Raw genomic sequence first — 22,185 nt, forward strand, 5'->3', positions numbered from 1 at the left:
CAGGAGAGGTTGAAGGCAACTTCTATCTCTGAATGCAATCCTTACAAGTAAGATTTCGAAGGAAACCAAACCCTCATTCTGCTGTCTGCTGGCAGTGATGCAGTTCAAAACCATTACATTACTCATGTTGTCCCAAAGTGTGGGAGCTGCCAAGGAGCATCTGCAATGCACTGCAAAGAATCCAAACAGACAGTGATGCACTAGACATATCCATAGGGCCCTTTTAATGTAGGTCATGCTTATCTGACCATACGAAAAGACACAGTGGCATATATTAAAAGAGGGCCATAGCTTGCTGTGAAGAAGTGCTGCTCCTCAGGCTGATATCACCCATTATTTACTTGCTGTGACCATTATATGGGAGGGAAAGAGCAGGATAAAGGCAGTAGTGGCTCTGAAGCTCTGAACTAATTGATTAGCAATGAACATGCTACATTCAGTAACTGATGTATTGGCAAATACGACTTTAAAAGCAAAAATATGAGGCAACATCTATTTCTGAAAAGGATCTGAAGGATCAACATTACAATTAAAAGAACATTTCCCACGGCCCTTGGGAAAACCAGTTTCTAAAGCAAAAAGACTGTCATAGTAGGCATGTGACTGTTTCCTTAAATATGCATCAACATTTTAATGCAGTATTTAAAGAAACAGTCATATGCCCACATAATTTCCATATGGGCACCCAAAGCTGCACAGGTGCTGAAATCTGAATTTAAATTAAACCCAAGAAAAATATATCACGCTGCAAATATCACACTAGATTAGAAACAGTACTTCTAGCATCTCCCCTCTGAATTATATTGTTATCAGGGGTGTGCCTTCGATTCAAGGAAATCCTGAATTCCCAGCCAAATCAAGCAGATTTAGAGCTCTTCCAGAGCTAAGCGGGTGTCCTTTGGAGACTCCTGGCCCAAACCAGCCTGCTCCTGAAGCCTTGGAGCCTTCTCTGAGTTTTCACAATCCCAAATAGCTCAGAAAGAATCAGAATGTCTCTTTAAACAGTTGCACCAAGGTCAGGGGAGGGGGGCATTTATTAAAATGATTTTGCACTACTGTATTCTCGTATTGACCTAGTTGAAAATGAACAAAAATGAAATGTATTCATCTCAACTTAAATAAAACATTGAAGGCAGTCTTTGATGGTAATATACATCAGGTTAATAAGTTTGAACATATTTAGAATCATAGAATTGTAGAGTTAGCAAGGGTCCCAAGAGTCACCTAGTCCAACCCCCTGCAATGCAGGAATCTTTCACAGCACATGGGGGCTCGAACCCATGACCCTGATATTACAAGTCTCATGCTCTACTGACATGTATTAGGTTTGAAAACAGGAAAAAGACACACAAAAAGACAGGAGACATTGATTGTTGTATCTATGCAGTGCTTGTATTTATAAAGTTAATTATATAAGCTCTCTATTAAATTCTTTAGTCTGATGCATTCTACTTTAAAGATTTGACGGATGACATTGGCCTCTTTTTTCAGAACCACTTTTCTGATGATGGATGTCTCTTAGCTGTCTATTCTTTAACATTCTATATTTGTATGAGATCTCTCGCAACATTAAATATACAACATGTGCGCTACACTTGGATGTGCAAAATGCACGGGAACTGTATTAACTGAAATTTTCCTAGGGCTTGCAAATACTTTTCATAAAGATATTCCAGTGGGTTTTAAAATGATATTGATTAATTTAAATTAAGACCAGTTATCTAGCATTGCCAACCCTACCTGCGCAAACTGTGCATCAAGGATAAAGAGTACTCAGCAATTCTGTTTAAATAGCTTCTCCAGGATTATTACAAATGTTGCAGACTCCAGCTGAACTTAAAATGTTCAAGCTTTAAACATTAATTTACTTTGACTACGTGCATGCCACACTGAAAGACTTTTGTCTGGACTGAAACATGAAGTATTAATACTGAACATGTGCATTCATTTCAGGTCAATAGCCATTCCAACTTCCAGCAGGTGGGGAAAGTAATGTTCTCATTAAAATGCATGCTATAGAGGTTCAGTATGCTATCTACCAAAAACAGTAATCAAAAACGGAGATGGCATTGCAAGTCAAGTATTAGATATACCAGAACTAGCCTTTAATTGCCCCATCCCATATCTGAGGAGAATAAGACCCAACTAATTTAGATAGTTTCAATGAAATTCTGAAGGTCATACTTTGGACTTCCATACTAGTCTATGTCTACCATTATGTACAAATTCTTAGCAAACAAATCAGTCAAATTTTACTCAATTATCTGGAAAGAAAGGTAGTTCATCTAGTTGATGAATGCTGCACAACAGCTGCTGAGCCACCATGGGAAGGCACACAGAGGCTTTTTAGTAAAGGGGAGAAGGTCTTATAGGAGCTGGAAAAGAATCAGGAAAAAGGTAAGACACACAAACTAATAACTCCTTAAGTATCTATTGTTACTGCCATAAATGAAAGGAAATTTCTTTTAAGACAGCAGCAGTGGTTCTCAGAGTTAGGAGCTGCTATGACCCCTGCCCAATAAAAAGCAGAAGCCTATTGTAAGACTCCTTGAACAAACAGAAAATATATTTGGAAAGTAGATACAGAAGAGGTAAATGAATTCAGTTTCTGCTGAGAGTAACATAGCCCTCATTCTTGAAACAAATTTGCTTTGTTTGAAGCAAAAATGGCTAATTTAGAAAAGCTGAGATGCACTGGCAAATATGCAGACATAACCTTTGGGGTTGTAATAGGAGCCCCTGTCCCATAATGACAACTCACATTTCACAGAGAAAAAAAGGCCACGGAGCAAGAGGGCAAAAAGAGAAGCAAACCACTAGAAAAGAACCATTCTCAAGTGATTAACTGTTATCCTTGCATGGGAAGCGACAGGACCTCCAGAGAGGCAGGGGTTCTGGTAAAGTAGGATATTAAATAATTAGGGAGAGAGAGAAAATGCTGTCACTGGGCCTATGGCCCAGGGCCAAAGTCATTGATTGTATCAATAGCTCTGCAATATATTTTTGGAAATCCTGGAAGAATAATTTAGGTTTCTAGGTAGCATGTTGAAGTTCACAATCGAAACTCCAAACTCCTGCCTTCAGAAATGGTACATGTTCAAAATGCAAGGCCAGACCGACGAGTGAAGAGAGGAAAAGGTGGTATTGGAAAGAAGGATTTAGATGTGATACACACTGAGAATAGTAACCCTGTGCACCAAAATGGATGAAACGGGAAGTACAAAAAAACTGAATAAAATGAATAAAGTGTGTGTTTGTTTTATAGTCAAGACTGTACAAAAGAGAAAGACGGGAGCGGCTCCATTTAAACTGCATAGGACTAGATTACTAGAGTTTGAAAAGCTCTAAGCTTTGAAACCAAATTTATAGGGGTGGGTGTCTGATAGGAAGTTCTGGTTCAGGGTAAAACAAAAAAAAATTCCTTCCAGTAGCACCTTAAAGACCAACTAAGTTAGTTCTTGGTATGAGCTTTTGTGTGCATGCACACTTCTTCAGATACACATCTGCATGCACACGAAAGCTCATACCAAGAACTAACTTAGTTGGTCTTTAAGGTGCTACTGGAAGGATTTTTTGTTTTGTTTTGACTATGGCAGACCAACATGGCTACCTATCTGTAACTGGTTCAGGGTAGCTCAACTAGGGATGATCATTAAAATGTTTCCAGTCATCTATGTGAAGATAGGACAGAACTTCACAACTATACAGAAATGATAGAGAATAAAGGGCCATAGGAAAAACTGCACACAGCAATATAATTTGGAATTGGACACAATGCAATACTATAAACCTCCAACCCAATAAGGTGTAGTGGAGTACTACAATGAAACTTCATTATGTCACTCCAAATTGGTTGGATAAAGCACAAATGCTTAGTTCCAGTAGTGAACACTCGGACAATTAATGCACCATGAAAAGAATTGCTAATGTGCTGAAAATAACAACATTGAAGGCTTTGGTGAGCTATTAATTTATTGCTGCACACCAATAGTTTCCCCATGCCATATTAGTGCATCCCACAACACTAAGAAGTAAGAAGTATAGATCTGAGTTTTAGCCAACACACATGCAAAAGCACCCACCTGGGATTGAGACCACCTGCTGGGTCTTTGCATGATTTACTGCTCTAGCACAACCTCCTTCCAAATGGAGTCAGCTCAAGAAATTTTCCTGCACAAGTCAAAGATGGTAACCTTCCATTAAATACACAGAAGCCAACTGGGCTGGTAGCTGAATTGTACTTCAACCCTGGTAATAGGACAATGTCCTCCACAGCATCTGATGGCAGCAAGCAAGGTGTGTGGCACACACAATTCTTGCTGCCCTCATTCACTGCATCATCTGACTCCTGCTCTACCTGAACGATTTCTGCACTGCAGCAACTGTACGCACCACATAAGCAGAGTAACACAGGTGCACATGTGATACAGATAGGAGTCTGGGGACAGAGTTGGTTGCCACTCTTCCTGCATGGTTGGTCAAGGGCCTTTCCCAAAAGGTCCTGCTTGTGGTGCATTGGGATAAGGTGCACTAGCTAACCCAGGCCAGTAACAAGCAAGAGCTACTGCCACCAGAGTGCTGGCTCAAGAGAGTGCCACCTAACTCTGCCTGATGGTAGGACTAGCCCTTTTAGGCAGGTAATGTGCCTCTTCAAAGGTGCAGTTGGATCATACAATAAGATGCAAAGATGCAGCAGAAGCTGCCCTCAAAGAATGCTGCCTGTTGCATTACTGCATGAATCAGTGGTCCAGATTTGCCTGCTTCTAATCAGGAAATTCACACAAATCACAGGCCATTTTCCTCCAAGAACAATTTATTCTTATTCTTATCCACTTAAAAACCTTTATGGCTGTAAAAGGAAAGTTTGCCTCCGGATTTAAATCAGAAAAGTATGTTTCAGCTATCATGAGTTAAGGAAGCTATACAAACATAACAGACTTAAAAATGTTATTTGTTCCAAGTCTACCCTTGCAAGGAGCTCTAAATGTAGTTCCAAGAAGAATGTTGACATTATTGCCTGAATGATATGGTGTGCAATGGCAGTTTGCCTGAAAGCCAAAGTGAAATATTGTCTCTCCTCAGATACTTATAAACCTGAAGTTCTAAACCAAAATGTCACTCTTATGTTTTCCCAGTCTTCTTAATGAGAATATGCTCAGTCTTCTTAGCTTATTTGAACACAATACATGCCTTTATAATCATTTTCACCAAGAAATTATAACATGCATCTAATAGATCTACTTTGGTATCGAATGCTGAAGGAAACAGATTTTTGGCATGGACATTGCTTGGATAGCACTGAGTCTGAACAGCTCCAAGCTTCAAGGAAGAGAAGTATTTTTCTGGCAAAAGAAATTCAGACCTTGGGACTTGAGCCAGGAGTTAAGCAAGTGAATTGTAAGTGAAAAAGTTCTCTCTCCATTAGGGATTTTTCTTTGCTCAATAATAAATGGATCCTCTTCTTTTAAACTTTCCATTTTGAGATGATCCAACACAGCAAACACTAGTAAAACACAAAGTAGAACCAGGGATGCAGCCAAGAAACTAGAAGCTGTGGATTGCAGGCCTTCAAGTTATTAGAAAATAAGGATATTCTCTAAACATATGGACTCACAGGAAAAAAAGGTTACTCATTTCTGAGTATGCTTCTTCTAAAGCAGAGGTTAGGCAAAATGTCATCTAGGAAGCGTCTTGAAGTTAGACTTTTCTATTTCAAAACTGGTTTCTGAAAAGATTATGGGAAGGGGAGGAGTTGCTCCACCATGTACTGTTCTCATCAACCAGTTTGGGTAGTTCAGTGGCTCATGCTGTAATCTAGAAATGTTTGGAAGCTGACGACCAGTCCAAAGAAGACATGCAGAACCGGACAGTAAATCATTCTTGGAACACTCTGCAAATCCAATTATGGCATGAAAAAATTAACATCAGCTACAACTAACAAGTCCTAGCAAATGCCTGTGCTTCAATTGCAAAGCCTGTGAAAACCTGTAGATTGAAAAGAGAACACGGAATGTAACTTTTTATTTTTTAAACTAGGTTCAAGGAATGAAAGTATCTGTCTTTATAACCTGCATTGCACTCACCTTCAAAAAGTGAGGCAGAGAACTAATCCACTTTTAAGGAATCTAATTCCTGTACTCTGTATCCATTCTTACAAGAAACATTGTCAGTGGTCATGTATACGTATACCATATAGCGCTACCCACTGCAGTACAAAAATAACCAATGTTTGATAAAGTTTCAGGGTTTATTATTCTCTTTAATACTCATCTGACTGTGTATTGACATTACCTAACTAAATAAGATTTAGAAAGGCTTTCATTCAAAAACAAGCAAACAAACCACTTTTGGCATATGCCACTTCAAGTTGCAAAAACCAAAAGCACCATATTACAAATTCAATGCCTAAATCACCTAGAATTAAAGCCAACTCTATCTAGAGTTTTAAAATGTGCATGGCTCCTGTCAAGACCTTTAAGCTATTTCAAATACCTTTAAGACAAATTCATGAAGTCAAGTTTATTGTATGCTGCGTACCTCAGAACCACACAAGTACTTTTAATTTACGTGTGAAGATATTAGTCCCAAAGCAGTGCTGGGATCACTGCTGAAGAAATAAACAGTACATAATACATCACTGCTGTAGAAATAAGCAGTACATAACACATGCAAAGCTATACAAAATAAATATTATGCAGCATCAAGGACAGTGTCCTTTATTTGGTAGACGACATAGGTTCTGCCAAATATTTAGCTCATGATTCCAGAAAGCATGCTGTCTGCTAACTTATTTGTCAAATTGTATCTCCCAAAGTGTAATTTTGAAAAGGGAGGTCGCAGCAGCTGCAAAATAGGACCTTTAATTGTTTTTCTGTCTCTCTCTCTCTCGTAATAGCTTTCCTCATACAGGGAAGCAACTTTCACAACTTGCGTACCTGGAAAAGATGAAAAAATATGCCATACCTGGTTGTGGGTTATGGGGTTTTTGGTAAGACGACACACCAAGCCTTTATGGTAAGTGAGACACAACTGTTTGGTACTCCCTATTCCCAGCTTATCAGCAAGAACCACCAGCTAACATGGATCGTAATGAAAAAAACCGTATACCACTCTGATTGGACAGAGAAAGTCCAATCTAAAGCATGTTGCTAACGTCCTAACACCAGAAAGCTTTATTTGGATACAGACTCTTTTCATGAATGAACGCTTTCGAAGATTGCACATAATACAATGAAGCATCATTACCCAGCCATATTTATATTAAGGACATAGTGAGGAAACTGTATCATTTGCAGTCTCAATGTCCGTAATTGTTTCATCCCAGTTTTGATAATAAACTGCCCTAGTAAAACAAAATGCAGATTAATAAGTGGAGAAACTATGCTAATTACCAACATCTCAGATGTCATGACATACTATCCATAATTTGGTCTAAACTTTTGATTGATTATTTATGCAAGAAATTATGTAAAAACAAGAAAATATATCTGCCAGGGTGTTTAGAAAGGCTGAAGACATGTAATATTGTTTAATTCATAACTGTACAGCAATTTAAATGGAACCTCGCTACTGTTTAATAGACGCCACCTGGAAAATATGAAGCAGCCTCAGCAATGTAAAAGGCTGTTCATAAGCTAGGTGATTATTTCTCATTTGATCTATTATGTGACAAATACTGAAAATTAAATCTAATAAAACTTAATCTTTTTAACCAAGTGTCATTGCTTTTTGAAGTCTTCATGAGCAAGATCTTCTATAAAAGCCTATTTTAAGTATGGATAAACAGTGCCATCTTCTGGCAAGTAATTGTATGATTCCTAGAGAATGAAATTAAAAAGTATCTTTGTAGTCAATGCTCCCAATCTCAGATCCATGATTAACATCACAAGATAAAAATTATCCCTGTAAGCCTCAATAAAGTCATACCTCGGAAGTCAAACAGAATCCGTTCCGGAAGTCTGTTCAACTTCCAAAATAATCAAAAATCAAAATGCAGCTTCTGATTGGATGCAGGATGCTCCTGCAGCCAATTGGAAGCCGCAGAAACCCCATCGGATGTCTGGCTTCCAAAAGAACGTTCGAAAACCAGAACACTCACTTTCGATCATTCGGGAGCCGGAACATTCGACTCCTAAGGCGTTTGGGAGCCGAGGTACAACTGTAGTGGTTAAATACTATACTTCTACTATTATAATTGGGATGTATGGGGTGTTAGGGGAGGGGTAGCACCTCTGGTGGGGACACACATCATGCTCATTCTGGGGTGGTTTGTCCACCTTTGGTCCCCCCACCCTGCACTCAGCTCTCACCTGTGGCTCCTAGAAGCTGTTAACATGTGACAGCAGCCACACCCTAGGAAGGGCTTCAACTGGCAGGCTAAACCAAGTGAAGGTAGCCAATGGGTCTGAAAACCTCAGTGTCAGTGAGTTAGGGACTTCCCCTGCATGCGAAGGCAGGCTCCAGTGGATTGAGTGGACAAGATGAATAGTGCATGTGCTAGGGAAGTGAGGGGGAGATGGGGCTCTCAACCTGGAAAGTTAGCCCATCTAGGAGAAGGAAAACTCTGGTCCTAAACCTCTGAGGACTTGCGGGGTATCTTCAGGAAAAGAAAGGGCTAAGGAATAAACTCTACACAAATCAGGAGTGGAGTCCCCAAGACAGTTTGATGGCACCTTGTGCACCTCCTTCCGCAACTCCTGCAACTAAGCTAGTGCCAAAGCAGCTTAAAAGTATTGCTCTGCTTTCCTCAGCAACACCAAGAACAGGGTCAGGACCTCCATACATGCACACTGCCCAGGCTTGCACCCCAGGGAGGTCACTTCAATGCTGATAAACAGTGGTTTGACTTCACCCCAGAGGCAAATCCATTGTCTTTTGAGACGGATGGATGCCAACAACTTAACAATATTTAACACTGCTCTTAACTAAGACTTTAGTAGCTGCTAGGCTGGTTAACAGCAATGCCTTGCTAACACTAAAGGTAAAGGTACCCCTGCCCGTACGGGCCAGTCTTGACAGACTCTAGGGTTGTGCGCTCATCTCACTCTATAGGCCGGGAGCCAGCGCTGTCCACAGACACTTCCGGGTCACGTGGCCAGCGTGACAAGCTGCATCTGGCGAGCCAGCGCAGCACACGGAACGCCGTTTACCTTCCCGCTGGTAAGCGGCCCCTATTTATCTACTTGCCCCTGGGGGTGCTTTCGAACTGCTAGGTTGGCAGGCGCTGGGAACGAACAACGGGAGCACACCCCGCCACGGGGATTCGAACCGCCGACCATACGATTGGCAAGTCCTAGGCACTGAGGTTTTACCCACAGCGCCACCCACGTCCCTTGCTAACACTAACCATAATTAAAATCGGTGGCAATGTAAGCCATAATTACCGTTTAGAAAAAGTACCGTCTGAATGAGAACAAAAAGGAACACAAACTTTGACCCCAAAAAAGTAAGCAGACAAGAAGGTACATGGGATATTGTAGTGCTGGAAAAGGATCAGAAAAGCGCAACTAAAATGACCAAGAGTTTAGAGCATTACTACATTTGGAGCTTTTTAGTTTTGAAAAAACGGCAAGTGAAATAGAGGTGATTAAAGAGTACATTGTGTGGAGAGAGCAGATGGGAAGAAAAAACCCTCTCTTAATACTAGAACCTGGGGATATCTAAGGAAGCTGAATGTTGGAAGACTTGGGACAGACAAAAGAAAGCACCTTTTCACACAGCACACTGTTAATGTATGGAACTTGCTTCCAAAAGATCAGAAAAAGTCTTGCAGAATAAAGACTATTCTGTGGCTGCTGGCCACAATAGCTGTGCATTCCCTCCACTGTCAGAGACAGAATGCTTCTGAATAGAGTTGCTGGGAATCACAAGTTGAGAGAGTACTGTTGTGCCCAGGCCTTGCTCGTGAGCTTCCCTTAGGCATCTAGTTGGCCACTGTGACAATAGAATCCTGGACTAGAAAGGCCTTTGGGCCTCATCCAGCAGGGCTATTCTTATGTTATTAATCAATATTGCTAGAAGGGCAAAATGGTAGCTGTATGGTAATATGACAGACTGCCATCTACATGCACTCAAAACCTTTCCTGGGAAGTAGGGATCTGTAAGCTATCGTTTATGTCTTTGTAAAGACAAGACAGACTGCTGCAATGCTCTCTAAATTAAACTATCCCTGATATATATTGAGAAACCACAGCTGGCACAAAATACAGTGGACTTGAGAGGAATGAGAAGACTAACATGATTGTATTACAAAATTCTCAGCACCAGATCCAATTCAATGCAATAGTTAATTGCCAGACAGGTATCAGTGATGTAGGCCTGGCATACCCTTCTCGTTACAGGTCCATGTTCCATGCAGATCTAAAGAGAGGAGAGATCTTACACATGGGCCCCTTCCATTTAAATGGAAAGACCAGATAGGGCATGGAGCAGAGATTTTTCATACTTGGCTTACTAAACAAGATATCATCCAAGACCTACCATAACCTAATTCTGCAGGTATTTTATACTTGATTGTCTTTGCTTTGTTTAAACACTTTTACTCAGATATGAATCCCACTACACTCAATAGGATTAACTCCAAGGTAAGTGTGCACAAAACTACAGTCAAAACCTAAAACTTACATAGCCCTTTCCAAAGTCGTAGTAATTAAGAGCTGTGAATGATGAAAATTGAGAAAGGGCAATTGAAATATTTCACTAGATCTAACATTGCTAATATATGCTTTGCACAAACTGATTACAAATCATCCTATGATTACATTCATAGGATGCTTTGATTTATTCTCCCTTTTTCACCGACAGGTAAATCCTACAAAACCTGTAAAGCAGGACAATGCCACACCAAAAATAAGCGACTATATTAAAAAAGCTGAATACAATTTAGGATTTCAGTTTAGCAAACAACCACAGTACAGAACAAATGAGCAAGCATGTTTTGCCCCTGAAATCTAGCCAATGAACTTTCAAGGTCTGAAGGTCTTAAAAATATATGAGCATCTGTCTTGCATTAAAAAGCAAGCCAAAAAACCTCACTCCTTTATATTGCAATACCTTTTACTAATCAACAGCAATTCACTTTTGGCTGGCTGAAGTCAAAAAGCTATTTATAGTCATCCAAGACAAAGTTGCTCTGCATTGTAAGTAGACCCCGGTGCCAAAGATTTGACATAGAAGACAAATGTCAGTGTCTTCTGCTCAGTGGGAGTCTCTCTCTCTCTCTGCTTTTACACAAAATAATGCTTCATTGTGGTAGGGCAGAAATGCCAAAATACTCACAAGCATGCAATTGAGTGCAAAGCTCAAACTGCATTCATGCTATGCTGGCAACTAAAAACTTTAGTCTTTGACAAGCCATCCAAGTCAGCAACAACATTTAACTGACCTTCCAATCTGTGTTTTGCGGGAAAGCAAAAGATTCCAGATACATCCAAGGTGAGTAAGCTAAATGTCAATGAAACAAAGAACGCTGCTCAACAGAAAAATGGGCTTTACCGCAACAAATTTGGCAGGCTGCCTTCGAGAACTTATAGCAATTTTGTGCAAATGTAAGTAGCATGTGCACCACCTCAAACAGAAAAGATTTCACTTCTGGAGCATTATTCAGAACTAATTGGAAACTAGGTTGCTAGAAAAGGGCACAGCAACCCTACAGCGGTTTCAGAAAGAGTCTGTAGTGGAGGAACTACCACTCTCAAAGTCTTACCAAGAATTGTTGTGGCCAGACAAAAGGAATGGTGCTGGCTTTGTTTTTCACCTCACCAGTTTTTCCTTTTTAAAATGTTCCCTCCAACTGTTTGTAATGGGAGAGAAAATCATGCCACCATCAAAGGTGGCACAGTCTTCTCCCCCCTCCCTTCCATTTCAGATATGTGACTGTAATATCTGGCACATCCGAAGTCTACCCTGAGCCACACTCCCATTTTGGTCTTACTGCCCTCGGAACACATCAGCAACAGACATAGAGCTTTCTGCTGAAGCAATGCAAAGGCTTCCAACCTTTGACAGCGAAGAGGGATGTTCACACTGTACATAAGCCGGTCGGGTTCCTTTTCTGAGAGCTTAGGATTGGTCCAGAAGAAAATCAGCATGTGAATTTTGCAACACACTGAAAATACTAGCAACCCAGTTAATTAAAGTAATCCACTGGAAATATGCATCTAACAAATACATTGTGTCAAACTGTTACACTCCTGCAGCTCTCAATAATGTAGTTACTATCATCAGTAGCTTTTTCAGAATTTACTACAAATATTTAATATTTGTGGGAAATTTAGAATGAATATATGAGCCCAAGGATCAATCTAGTCCAGAATTCCATTTCCAATTATAGATGTTGTTGTTTAGTAGTTTTACTCATGGAAATTACTTAAATTGACTTATAGACAAAATTGTCAATTGGGCATGAAGGAAAGAACCCTCAACCGTTTCCCCCACTCCTTCTAGCATGCAGAAGAACACTGCCCCTGAACCTGGCTCTTATGTTTAGCTAGGATGGCTGATGTCCACTGATAGATCAGACTTCCTTATGTTTGTCTAATTTCATTTAAAAACCACCTAAACTTGTTTCATCTTGTGGAAGCAAGTTCCATAAAATAAATGTTGAACAAATTTATTATCCATTCTGAATCAACTGCCAATCATTTGTGATTAGTAGTGTCAAATCTTAATAATATGAGGAAGAATGCCCCTCCATATTAATATGCTAACCTTCAGTCATCTTTTTTTCTATGCTTATAGTCTTTTCTCCATAGGGAATATACTCTAACACTTCTATCACTTCAGTTAACCTTTTCTGCACTGTAGCCAGATGTACAATTTCTTTTTAAGGTGCAGAAATTAAATCAAATGTGACTGTACCATGGACTTGCATATGAGGAGTATTATATGAGGCATTTTATTTTCAAGCCCTTTTCAATTATCCCCAGCATGAATTTATTTTCTTCAGCACTACAGCTTAGTCACTAACTAAATGGTTTCATTGAGCTAGCCACCATGACCCTAAGAGTTATTTTCCTTGGGTGTTACCAACAATTTAAATCCTATTACCATATGTGAAGTTGGGGTTCTTTTGTCCTAGCGTGCATCATGTTTCAACTGTTTACAAGGTGTTTCATTTGCCATTTTGTTGCCCCAAAACCTCCAAAGCTATGTGTCACATACTACAAAAGATGTGGGTCTTCAAATTGTCCTTATTAAAAGGGCAGGAAGAGTAGTGACTTTCTTATGAAACTACCATTTGAAAGTAAGTATTATGCATCCAAGTTTCTAGGTGCAATTCCCTTTAAAAAATTGCAGTCTACCTGAACAGAAAATATTTTAAGTTTACAAGTATACATAAAGCCTAGTTTTATGATTTTGCAACACCAACACTAACCCAAATCAACCAAAATTATCCATTACTAAACAGTCATTTAATGGTTTTGAGGTCAATCCTGTTATAGCAACAAGAAATTCAGGATGTCAGCAAACAACAGAAACAAGAAAGTCCCATATATTAAGAGTATGGAAATAAATTGCTACAAATTATGCCTAACTCAAAAGATTGAAATCAATATCTTAACTATCACTTTAAAATTATTAGAGCAAGCAAGACAGGCATTTTTACATTTTGGGAACACAGCTAATAAAAAAAAACCCAACAACCACAAAGATGTTAGCCAGTACTGCCACCTAGGGCATACTAAAGGTAAGTACAATTTAAGATCTATAAAATGCCAGATATAAGTGGGGAGGAGATAAGAAACTCAGCAATAATCATTAAAGGTTATTAAAGGCTTTACGATCAGTGGTATTTATAAAGCAGAACACTTCCACAAAATAACTTCTGAGTCAATGCCTACTTGGGCATTAACAGTTCCAACATAAAGCAACAGAGAGGAAGGAAGAGGTGCCACACCAACTAGAACCTCCACTTCCAAGGTCTGAATGTGCCAGGGGAGCCAACTTGGGCCCCAGGTTATGGGTGACCAGTGAGTGTGACATCATGGCGTCACGCGTGCCCCCCCAGCCTCAGAACCTGACTTCTGGTGCTACTGGAAGGCGGGTTCCAAGGTCTCAGAAGGCCATGGACAACATCTCTGAGGTCATGCAAGGCCTCGGAGAAGCTGTCTGAGGCCTTCCGAGACTTCGGAAGTTGCATGTGGGGCCCTGTGGTCTGGGTGCTGACCACCTACAGCAATTTTTTTGTGGGTGTTTAGACACCCTGAGCCCCCTATAGTTGGTGCCACTGGAATGTCCAGTGTGAAAGCTTGCAGGGATGGAGACTTTGTCTGTATAGGGTATGCACAAAAATGGAATACTGATTGTGCAGAGTTCCAGCTTGCATGAAAGCCTTCATGCATACCCAGGCACACACAATGGCTCCCTCCCTGTAGATATTTGCGCTATGTGCTAAGATGCCAAGGAACAGGGTTAATCAGTGTATGCAATGTCACAAGAGTTCAAGGCTCACCATTTCTGAAGGGATAGCTAGTAAAGTGTTCCATATTTCTACAAAGCCTTACAAATAAGCCTGACAAAGCCCAGATCCTGATGCGATACCTGGGTCTGTTAATGAACTGTTAATGAAACCAGAGCCCCATACTCAGCTTGCTGCAAACCATGATCAGAAGCTTTACATTTCCTCCATTCACACAAAAGGGAATAATCAGCAAACATGGGTGTTTGTGAGACCAAGTCCCACCATAACGCTACATTTATTACGCCTTGTCAGAAATAATAGGAATTTCAAAGTTTCCTGGGAATCTCAGTACTCATTTTTTAAACATCGCCTTTAGCTGTAAAGATAATGTAATTAAATCTGTACTGAAGATCATAAAATGTGCCTTTTTTATTAGTAAATTTGATGGGTGCTTTCTCCTGCATAGGAGATATACAACTATAGTTATACAGTGGTGCCTCGCAAGACGAAATTAATTCGTTCCGCAAGTCTTTTCGTCTTGCGAGTTTTTCGTCTTGCGAAGCACGGTTTCCCATAGGAATGCATTAAAAATCAATTAATGCGTTCCTATGGAAACCGAACCGCCTTCAGACCAGGTCTTGCGGGTTTTTCGTCTTGCGATGCATTCGCCTTGCGGGGCACCACTGTAAGTTCTGTCACACAGGTCAGACCCAGTTCACTACAGGAGAAAAACTAGATAATCTTCAAGTCTTCCAGTTTCGCATGTCTATAATAAGAACTTCCTCAAAGGCCTGGATTTATGCTACTAGAAAAAGCCATCCTACAGCAAATGAAAGTCAGCTCTGTTCATTTTGCAGATACTGGGTAATATTAAATAATAATAAGACACAAGAAAGCATGGCAGCATATTCAAGCTCCTATACAATCCTGAGCTCAAATGTGTCAAGCTGATTACCTGTAATTCTGTATCCATATGCAGCCAGTTGTCCAGCCATGTATTCTCCATCTGAACTATTATGAGAACATCCCCATGTGCGTATCCAAATTTTCTGTACACCAGGAATGACACTGTCAAAGAAAAAGGCAAGAAAAATAGGTAAGAGCAATCATTTCATTTCATCCACATCAGAAAACAAAGCTTTGGCCATTATAACATACTACCACTTAGGATCTGTATAAGGCTATGATGACCAGTGCTCACAATATCCTTTGGCAAAGAAATTACTGTAAATGTATGATTTGGTGAATGTTTGTGTGCACTGCACAAAGTGAAAATATTAAGCATAGGCTTTTGATTTCAATTGTGACAAAATGATAAGCATGGGAAAGAAGATGGACAAGGATCTTATTCCTGAAATGCTTGAGAAAAGAGTTAAATCATAAAATGTTAACAGAAGAAGTTATCCAGATTAAGGTAGGAGCACAGCTAAAGGGATACAAAGATATTGTTACAAGTACTGTATTTTTCGCCCTACAGAACGCACCGGCCCATAGGACGCACCTAGATTTGGGGGGGGGGGGGAGAATAAAGAAAAAAAATTATTTCCCCCCCCCGGCACGAGGCTGGGGCGGGGGAAGCCCAAGCCTCCGCCGACCCCAGCCCCCAGAACAGCAGCTCTGGCAGCTTGCAGGGCTGAGGGAGGGGGAAGCCCGAGCTTCCCCCTCCCCCAGCCACCAGAACGGGTCCCAGAGCGATGCTGCGCGCTCTGGCAGTTTGCGGGGCTGGGGGAGGGGGAAGCCCACCGCCAGCCTCCAAACCAGGTCAGGAGACAGCGGGATGACGCACTGCGCCTCCCTGCTGTCCCCGAGCTTGCGGGGCTGGCAGCGGGGAGAAGGGGGCTTCTCCCCGCCGGCAGCCTCCAAACCAGGTCGGGAGACAGCGGGATGGCGCGCTGCGCCTCCCCGCTGTCCCCCGAGCTTGCAGGGCTGGCGGTGGGGCTCTCCTGAAGCCTGGAGAGCGAGAGGGGTCGGTGCGTACCGACCCCTCTCGCTCTACAGGCTTCAGCGAAAGCCTGCATTCACCCCATAGGACGCACACACATTTCCCCTTCATTTTTGGAGGGGGAAAAGTGTGTCCTATAGAGCGGAAAATACGGTACTTCTCCCACCCTTCTATATGAAATACCAAGACTCAATAACAGACTCAACAGGCAAAGCAATGCTACAGTCACATTTCTTCCAAAGGTAGAAAGATCCACTCTTCAGATCCACTGTAGTAATGGCTGTGGAGTGTTTGCAACATGATTCCACTGAAGTCACTGGGAGATTAAATTGTTCCAGACCCTCTTCTGCTGTGAACATGTTCATGCAATCAGGGATGTTACAAATCATCACAAACACTCTCTGCCCCTGTGCTGCTCCATTTTCAGGCAGAACTCTGCTGGTGGAGCAGCCAGCCAACAGAGCTTTTCTGCAGTACCCAATGGCATTTCTGCAGGTGTGTTTTCATCCGGTGCTATCTGTCTCATCATAGGACCCCCTAAATTCATGAACAAGTAACATGGGATCGCACAAGTCATAATATTTTAAATGCAATTTAGAATAAGCATTAAAACACATCACAGCTAAAACAATAAATAGTAGCAACTACATGTTGGAGGAGTGCACCTTTGGGGGTGAAATCAAACCACCAACCTTCTGGTTAACAGCCAGACACACTGACCCACTGCACCACAGGAGGGCTCATGCTCTCTGTAAGAGGATATCTCACCACCATTTAGTGTAAGGTCCCTATCTACACAAGAACATTAACAAAAGCCCAACTGGATCAGTCATAGTCTGGCATCCTGTTCTCACAGTGGCTAACATGAAGACTATGAGAAATCTGCAACAAGTGAAGTATAATGGGCTACTTGTTTAGCTTTATACTCATAGACCCATTTTTCTCACTTACAAAGGACAAATGTCCTGTTACTTGAAATGCATGAGGTTAGAAAGAGAACTCACTATATTAAAACAGAATCAACCTAATACACACTGTAGTCTGTGTAGTAAAATATTTCAAGTTATTAATTTGTTCATCAAAACTAAGACCTAAAGTTTTCAGATTATTTCAAGTGTAAATCATTTAATCAGTACAAGTGCTGGTGTTTTCTATCTCTCCACATTGTTGTTGTTTAGTCATTTAGTCGTGTCCGACTCTTCGTGACCCCATGGACCAGAGCACGCCAGGCACTCCTGTCTTCCACTGCCTCCCGCAGTTTGATCAAACTCATGCTGGTAGCTTCGAAAACACTGTTCAACCATCTCGTCCTCTGTCGTCCCCTTCTCCTTGTGCCCTCCATCTTTCCCAACATCAGGGTCTTTTCCAGGGAGTCTTCTCTTCTCATGAGGTGGCCAAAGTATTGGAGCCTCAGCTTCAGGATCTGTCCTTCCAGTGAGCACTCAGGGCTGATTTCCTTAAGAATGTATAGGTTTGATCTTCTTGCAGTTCATGGGACTCTCAATAGTGTCCTCCAGCACCATAATTCAAAAGCATCAATTGTGTACATTAGTTATGCAACAAAAACCATCTCTCCACATAGGACTGGCAAAAAACAAACATACCTGTCACTTGGGGGATCATCATAATCTGTTTCTACATTTTTTTGTGAATGGCGTTTTCGCACTTTAGGAATAACATTTTTTCTCCTGAACTGCAGGTCTTGTGGCTTTGGGTCTTGCTCTGAGATGATATCTTCAATGTCTCCAAGGAGGGAATCACAGACAGCAGGCATTTTCTATTAAGATTGAAGTACACAGTGTTAGATCAAGAACTGAAAAAACATACATACTATTCTACACAGCAAACATTAAAAACAATTCCTCATGTCTTTTTAATAATACAGCAACACAGCTAGACTCATTTATAAAACTGTTAACCCAATATTCATTAAAATACTTAAATGCCGTTAGAGAGCATACAGATAGAAAAAATGGAACCAATAATTAATAATGCATTTTAAACAGCAGCACTGAATCAAGCTGGGCATCTGAGTTTTAAATAAGAGTCAATGTGACTGATATTTCCATATATGTTGATGAAAGCTTATCTAATGGGTTGCCAACACTGTATCCACAGGCACACATGTGCCAACAGATGCCTTCTCTATTGCTCATAGGGTCCACTCCCTGCCCCAGCCAAAATTAAGTTTGAAAGAAACATTCTACTTTAGTCAAGTAGGTTGTGAAGCATGTTTAGATGTGATGTGTTCGTGTGATGCCCTTGACCACTTTTCCGGGTTACAAACTTGCCCTTTGGCCCAAAATGATTGGTGACTCCTGGCTTATCTAATGCCAGAAATAAGGGTACCTGCCAGCATTATAACCAGTACATATTTTAAGTAATATCTTAATTCACTATACAAGACAGTTCAGCAACTCCCTACAAATTCCATGTGCCTTTTATGAGTTTGTAACAATGGATAATAACAGATTAGCTAAATATTTTTACTGGAATATTAGACCCTTTGAAATTTATCTAGTTCTGGGTCTTCAGTACACACATCCCTAGTTAGATGAAGTACTGAGCTCACAAACAGGTGCTACACATGTGTCTATATACACACAACTGAATCTGAAATTTGCTGATAATGCTAATTAGCATCTCAGAAGATTTAACAGATATTTATGCTTGGTATGATGGCCCATTATCTTAAAGAACTAAGCCCCCAGTAAAAACAGATGAATACATCTTGTTCATCTGGGCCCTAGCTGTAAACCCACTATAGTTCTTAGCAATTTAAACTATAACCCAGAAACACTAAATAGCTTATTGTAACAACACTGTACCTTAACTTACTATTTTATCTTTGAAGTTCCAGCATTTTTTTATCCTGAAAAAAATCAAAAGGTTTTCAATCATTATACATCATTATACTTTCTATAAATCACCAAGGCTGAGACAAATTGATGTTTCTACAGATACTTAATAAATGATTCAAAATTCCTAAGTCATGGTTCCATCCAATGATATTTCATATATGTATACACAGACGCAACAGATTCTACTTTGAGAAAAACTGGGAATGAGCCTTGGGACTGCATATTCCTTCCACCATTTTCCTTAGTTTGAGGGGAAATGAATGAAAGAACTAGTGGAAGAACCTGCCTTTCTGCGACTCATTTCCTCCATGCTGGTATTCCTTCCTAATCCCATCCAATCAGCAGATGCAGGAATACACTGTTGTCTTATGGGCTTCAGCAAAGAATGAATGAATAAATTTAGAGTATTTTGAAATTCTAAATAGTGTATTATAACATGTTTTCCCCCCCCTGAGGTTTGGATTCATGTAAGTGTGAGTGTGTGTTCATTTTCATCTTCGGCTTTAATTTAATAATAAAAAATTATTAAGAAGCCTGCCTGCTAACTTGCGTTCACAAGTTCAAGACCTTTCTACTGGCTGATACAGATATATGATGGAAACTCGTTTTTCAAAACCTTTTTTTAGAAATGTAAACCTTTCCATGGGGAGGGGAGGGGAGGGGAGGGGAGGGGAGGGGAGGGGAGAGAGAGAGAGAGAGAGAGAGAGAGAGAGAGAGAGAGAGAGAGAGAGAGACGCACAGCATCTTGTCGTGGAAAACCTTACATTCCACAACACTGCTGGATGCCCGCTTCCCTCGCTAGAAAACTGCCCGCTTCGCACACCAGCTGCGTCCTCGCTTTTCCTAGGGGCCACAAAAGGCACCCTGGATCAGACACGCAACTCACTCACACTCTCCTCCTGTCGTCTTCACACGTTTGTGGCTCGAACCCCAACAGCTGAAGTTTAAACAGTCCCGCCAAAGGTCCTCTTTCCCTGGGCAAAGCTGCGAAAAGGCTTTCCCGAGAGAACCGGGGGTGGGGTGGCGTCGCAACCCCGAGAGGTGGCTTCCGTGAGGGACATTCGTGGCGGGGGGAGAAGAGGGAGGTGGACCGCGCTGCCGGGAAGAGAAACGGCTCGCGTCTGAAGGCGACGCCACACGTGAAAGGTGAGAGTGAGAAGCTAGAGGAGGAGAAGAAGGGGCCATATGGGCCCATTCTGACCGCCGCGCCCCCACTGCACGCTACGGGCCGCTTTCACGGCTGGAAGCCGTCACTTAGCCCGCTCGCCCACCCCACCCGTCGACCGGCGGCAGCAGCAGCAACAACAACGAAAAGTTCACCTGCGGAACCTGACGCGTTTTTCGCCTCACATGGACGACGCCATGATGGAACGCCGCCCCTCTACGCAGCTAAACGGGAAGGAGGGGAGGCAAGAGAGAGGGCTTTTTCGACGGCGTCCGGAAAAGGACAAATTTAGGCCGTCGGCAGCTTCGCGCAACGGGGAGAAGGAAGGACCTGGGAGATTCCCCCAAGTGGTGTGATTGGCTCCCGAAATAGAATCGCGGTCTGATTGGACGGGGAGAGCCAAGAAGGGTCCCGCCTTTCCCGTCACAAATTCTGGAGCAGCTTGAAGGTTAAATTCATCCCTTGCCTGGGTGGATGCTGTTGTCTGTAGAAGGACGTGTCGCTGTCCCGTCCCAATCACACACACACAGGGGTCTACTGAAGCATGCCTTTAAATAGTAATTTAAAGGAACAGGTGGGAAATCGCTTATTTAGGTTTGAAGCGGAAACCTTGCTGCGCCTGGTTTGTTGGAAGTGAGTTGCACTTAAGTAGGACTTCCCTAAGGTTGGGCCGTTACCGCCCAAAAACGCTCTCCAAATATATTGGCCAAAACATAATTAAAACTGCCATTCAACACCTAAGTTATTTAGGACATTCGGGAGCTACATGCGATGAAACAGGTCAAACAGCAGCTAGAGCACAGGTGACACAAGTCCCGAGATGAAGACAGAAAACATGGTAGAGCACATAATTGTGCTTACTATCTACTAAAACATTATTGTTAGAGAAGCCTAACCAGATGCTTCGAAAGTTGGGGTACTTTTAATGTTTTAGTATTTTAACTTTTGCATGGTTGTGAATTTTTCCTTTCTTTTTGTAACTGCCTTGAAGGTGGTGGTTGTTTTTTACAATCACCATAGTGTAATTTTTTTGAAATAAAGGCAGAGAAAGGGACCCATTTCATTGCATCTATTATTTTGAGGAATCTCCTACAGGACAGACAGGCCCTTTTGGACCCTTGCCTTCCACTGCTGGTTAAAGCTAGGCAGGGCTAGGTGAATGCATCTCTGCACACGAAGGTGGCAACAGCCACTTGTGGAAAAAAAGCTACACTGGATTTTATGGTATTTAACAACTACCATCCTGTTGCAAACAATCTTTTGGTCAAAGTATTTGAGAGGGTCATGGCAAACCTGCAGGCATTCCTGGAGGAATCTTGATTATCTAGCCCCATTTCAATCTGTCTTCAGACCCAACTTTGGGACTGATTCTGCCTTTTTCCTCGGATTTGGGATTGAACTGAAGTCTGCAGCTGGTGCAAAACACAGCAGCTGTTGCTCGTGGGAGACAAACTACCACTAGCACATACCTTTCTTTTAAGTTTTGCACTGGCTGCCAATCTTCTAGGGTGTTGTACTAGCATAAGGCCCTAAACTACCTGGAAAAGCCCCTGATCCTAGTTTGCAGGACTTCAAAAATCGTAGGAGCCACAGTAGCTCAAGAGCAGGGTTTTTAGGGTGGGTGGCTGCCTGTTCTGTGAAATAGAATGACTGAAGACACTTTTGCTTCAATACTTTCCTGGCTGGATAAATGGGAAATGAGTATGTATTTTGCGTTGCTGAGTTTTGTTTAAATGTATCGCTTTTTGTGTTTTTAACTGTATGTTGCTGTTTTTATCGTACAACACCTTGAGATGATTACTGTTATTCATACCGT

At 41.5% G+C, this 22,185-nt stretch overlaps 1 protein-coding gene across 4 annotated transcripts in view; it reads right to left on the bottom strand.

Moving 5' to 3' along the window:
• The window catches only part of CDKAL1 (CDKAL1 threonylcarbamoyladenosine tRNA methylthiotransferase), a 227,974-nt gene extending 207,325 nt beyond the window's left edge, over positions 1-20,649 (bottom strand). Inside the window, exons 1-4 of one of the 4 annotated variants that reach the window (XR_014170558.1) lie at positions 20,525-20,630; positions 19,182-19,215; positions 17,948-18,120; positions 15,357-15,469 (exon numbers count right to left, since the gene is read on the bottom strand). Coding sequence is in view for 3 of the 4 variants with exons in the window: in XM_081919252.1 (XP_081775378.1) it covers positions 15,357-15,469; positions 17,948-18,117 (283 nt within the window). In the remaining variant the exon portion in view is untranslated. Of the gene's footprint in view, positions 1-15,356; positions 15,470-17,947; positions 18,121-19,171; positions 19,216-20,524 lie in introns of all 4 variants that reach the window. The other 3 variants (XM_081919252.1, XM_081919254.1, XM_081919253.1) reach the window with 3 other exon arrangements.
• Between the last annotated feature and the right edge of the window lie 1,536 nt (positions 20,650-22,185).

Source organism: Podarcis melisellensis (assembly GCF_964234715.1).
Source record: "Podarcis melisellensis genome assembly, chromosome: 7".
Taxonomy (NCBI): Eukaryota; Metazoa; Chordata; class Lepidosauria; order Squamata; family Lacertidae; genus Podarcis; species Podarcis melisellensis.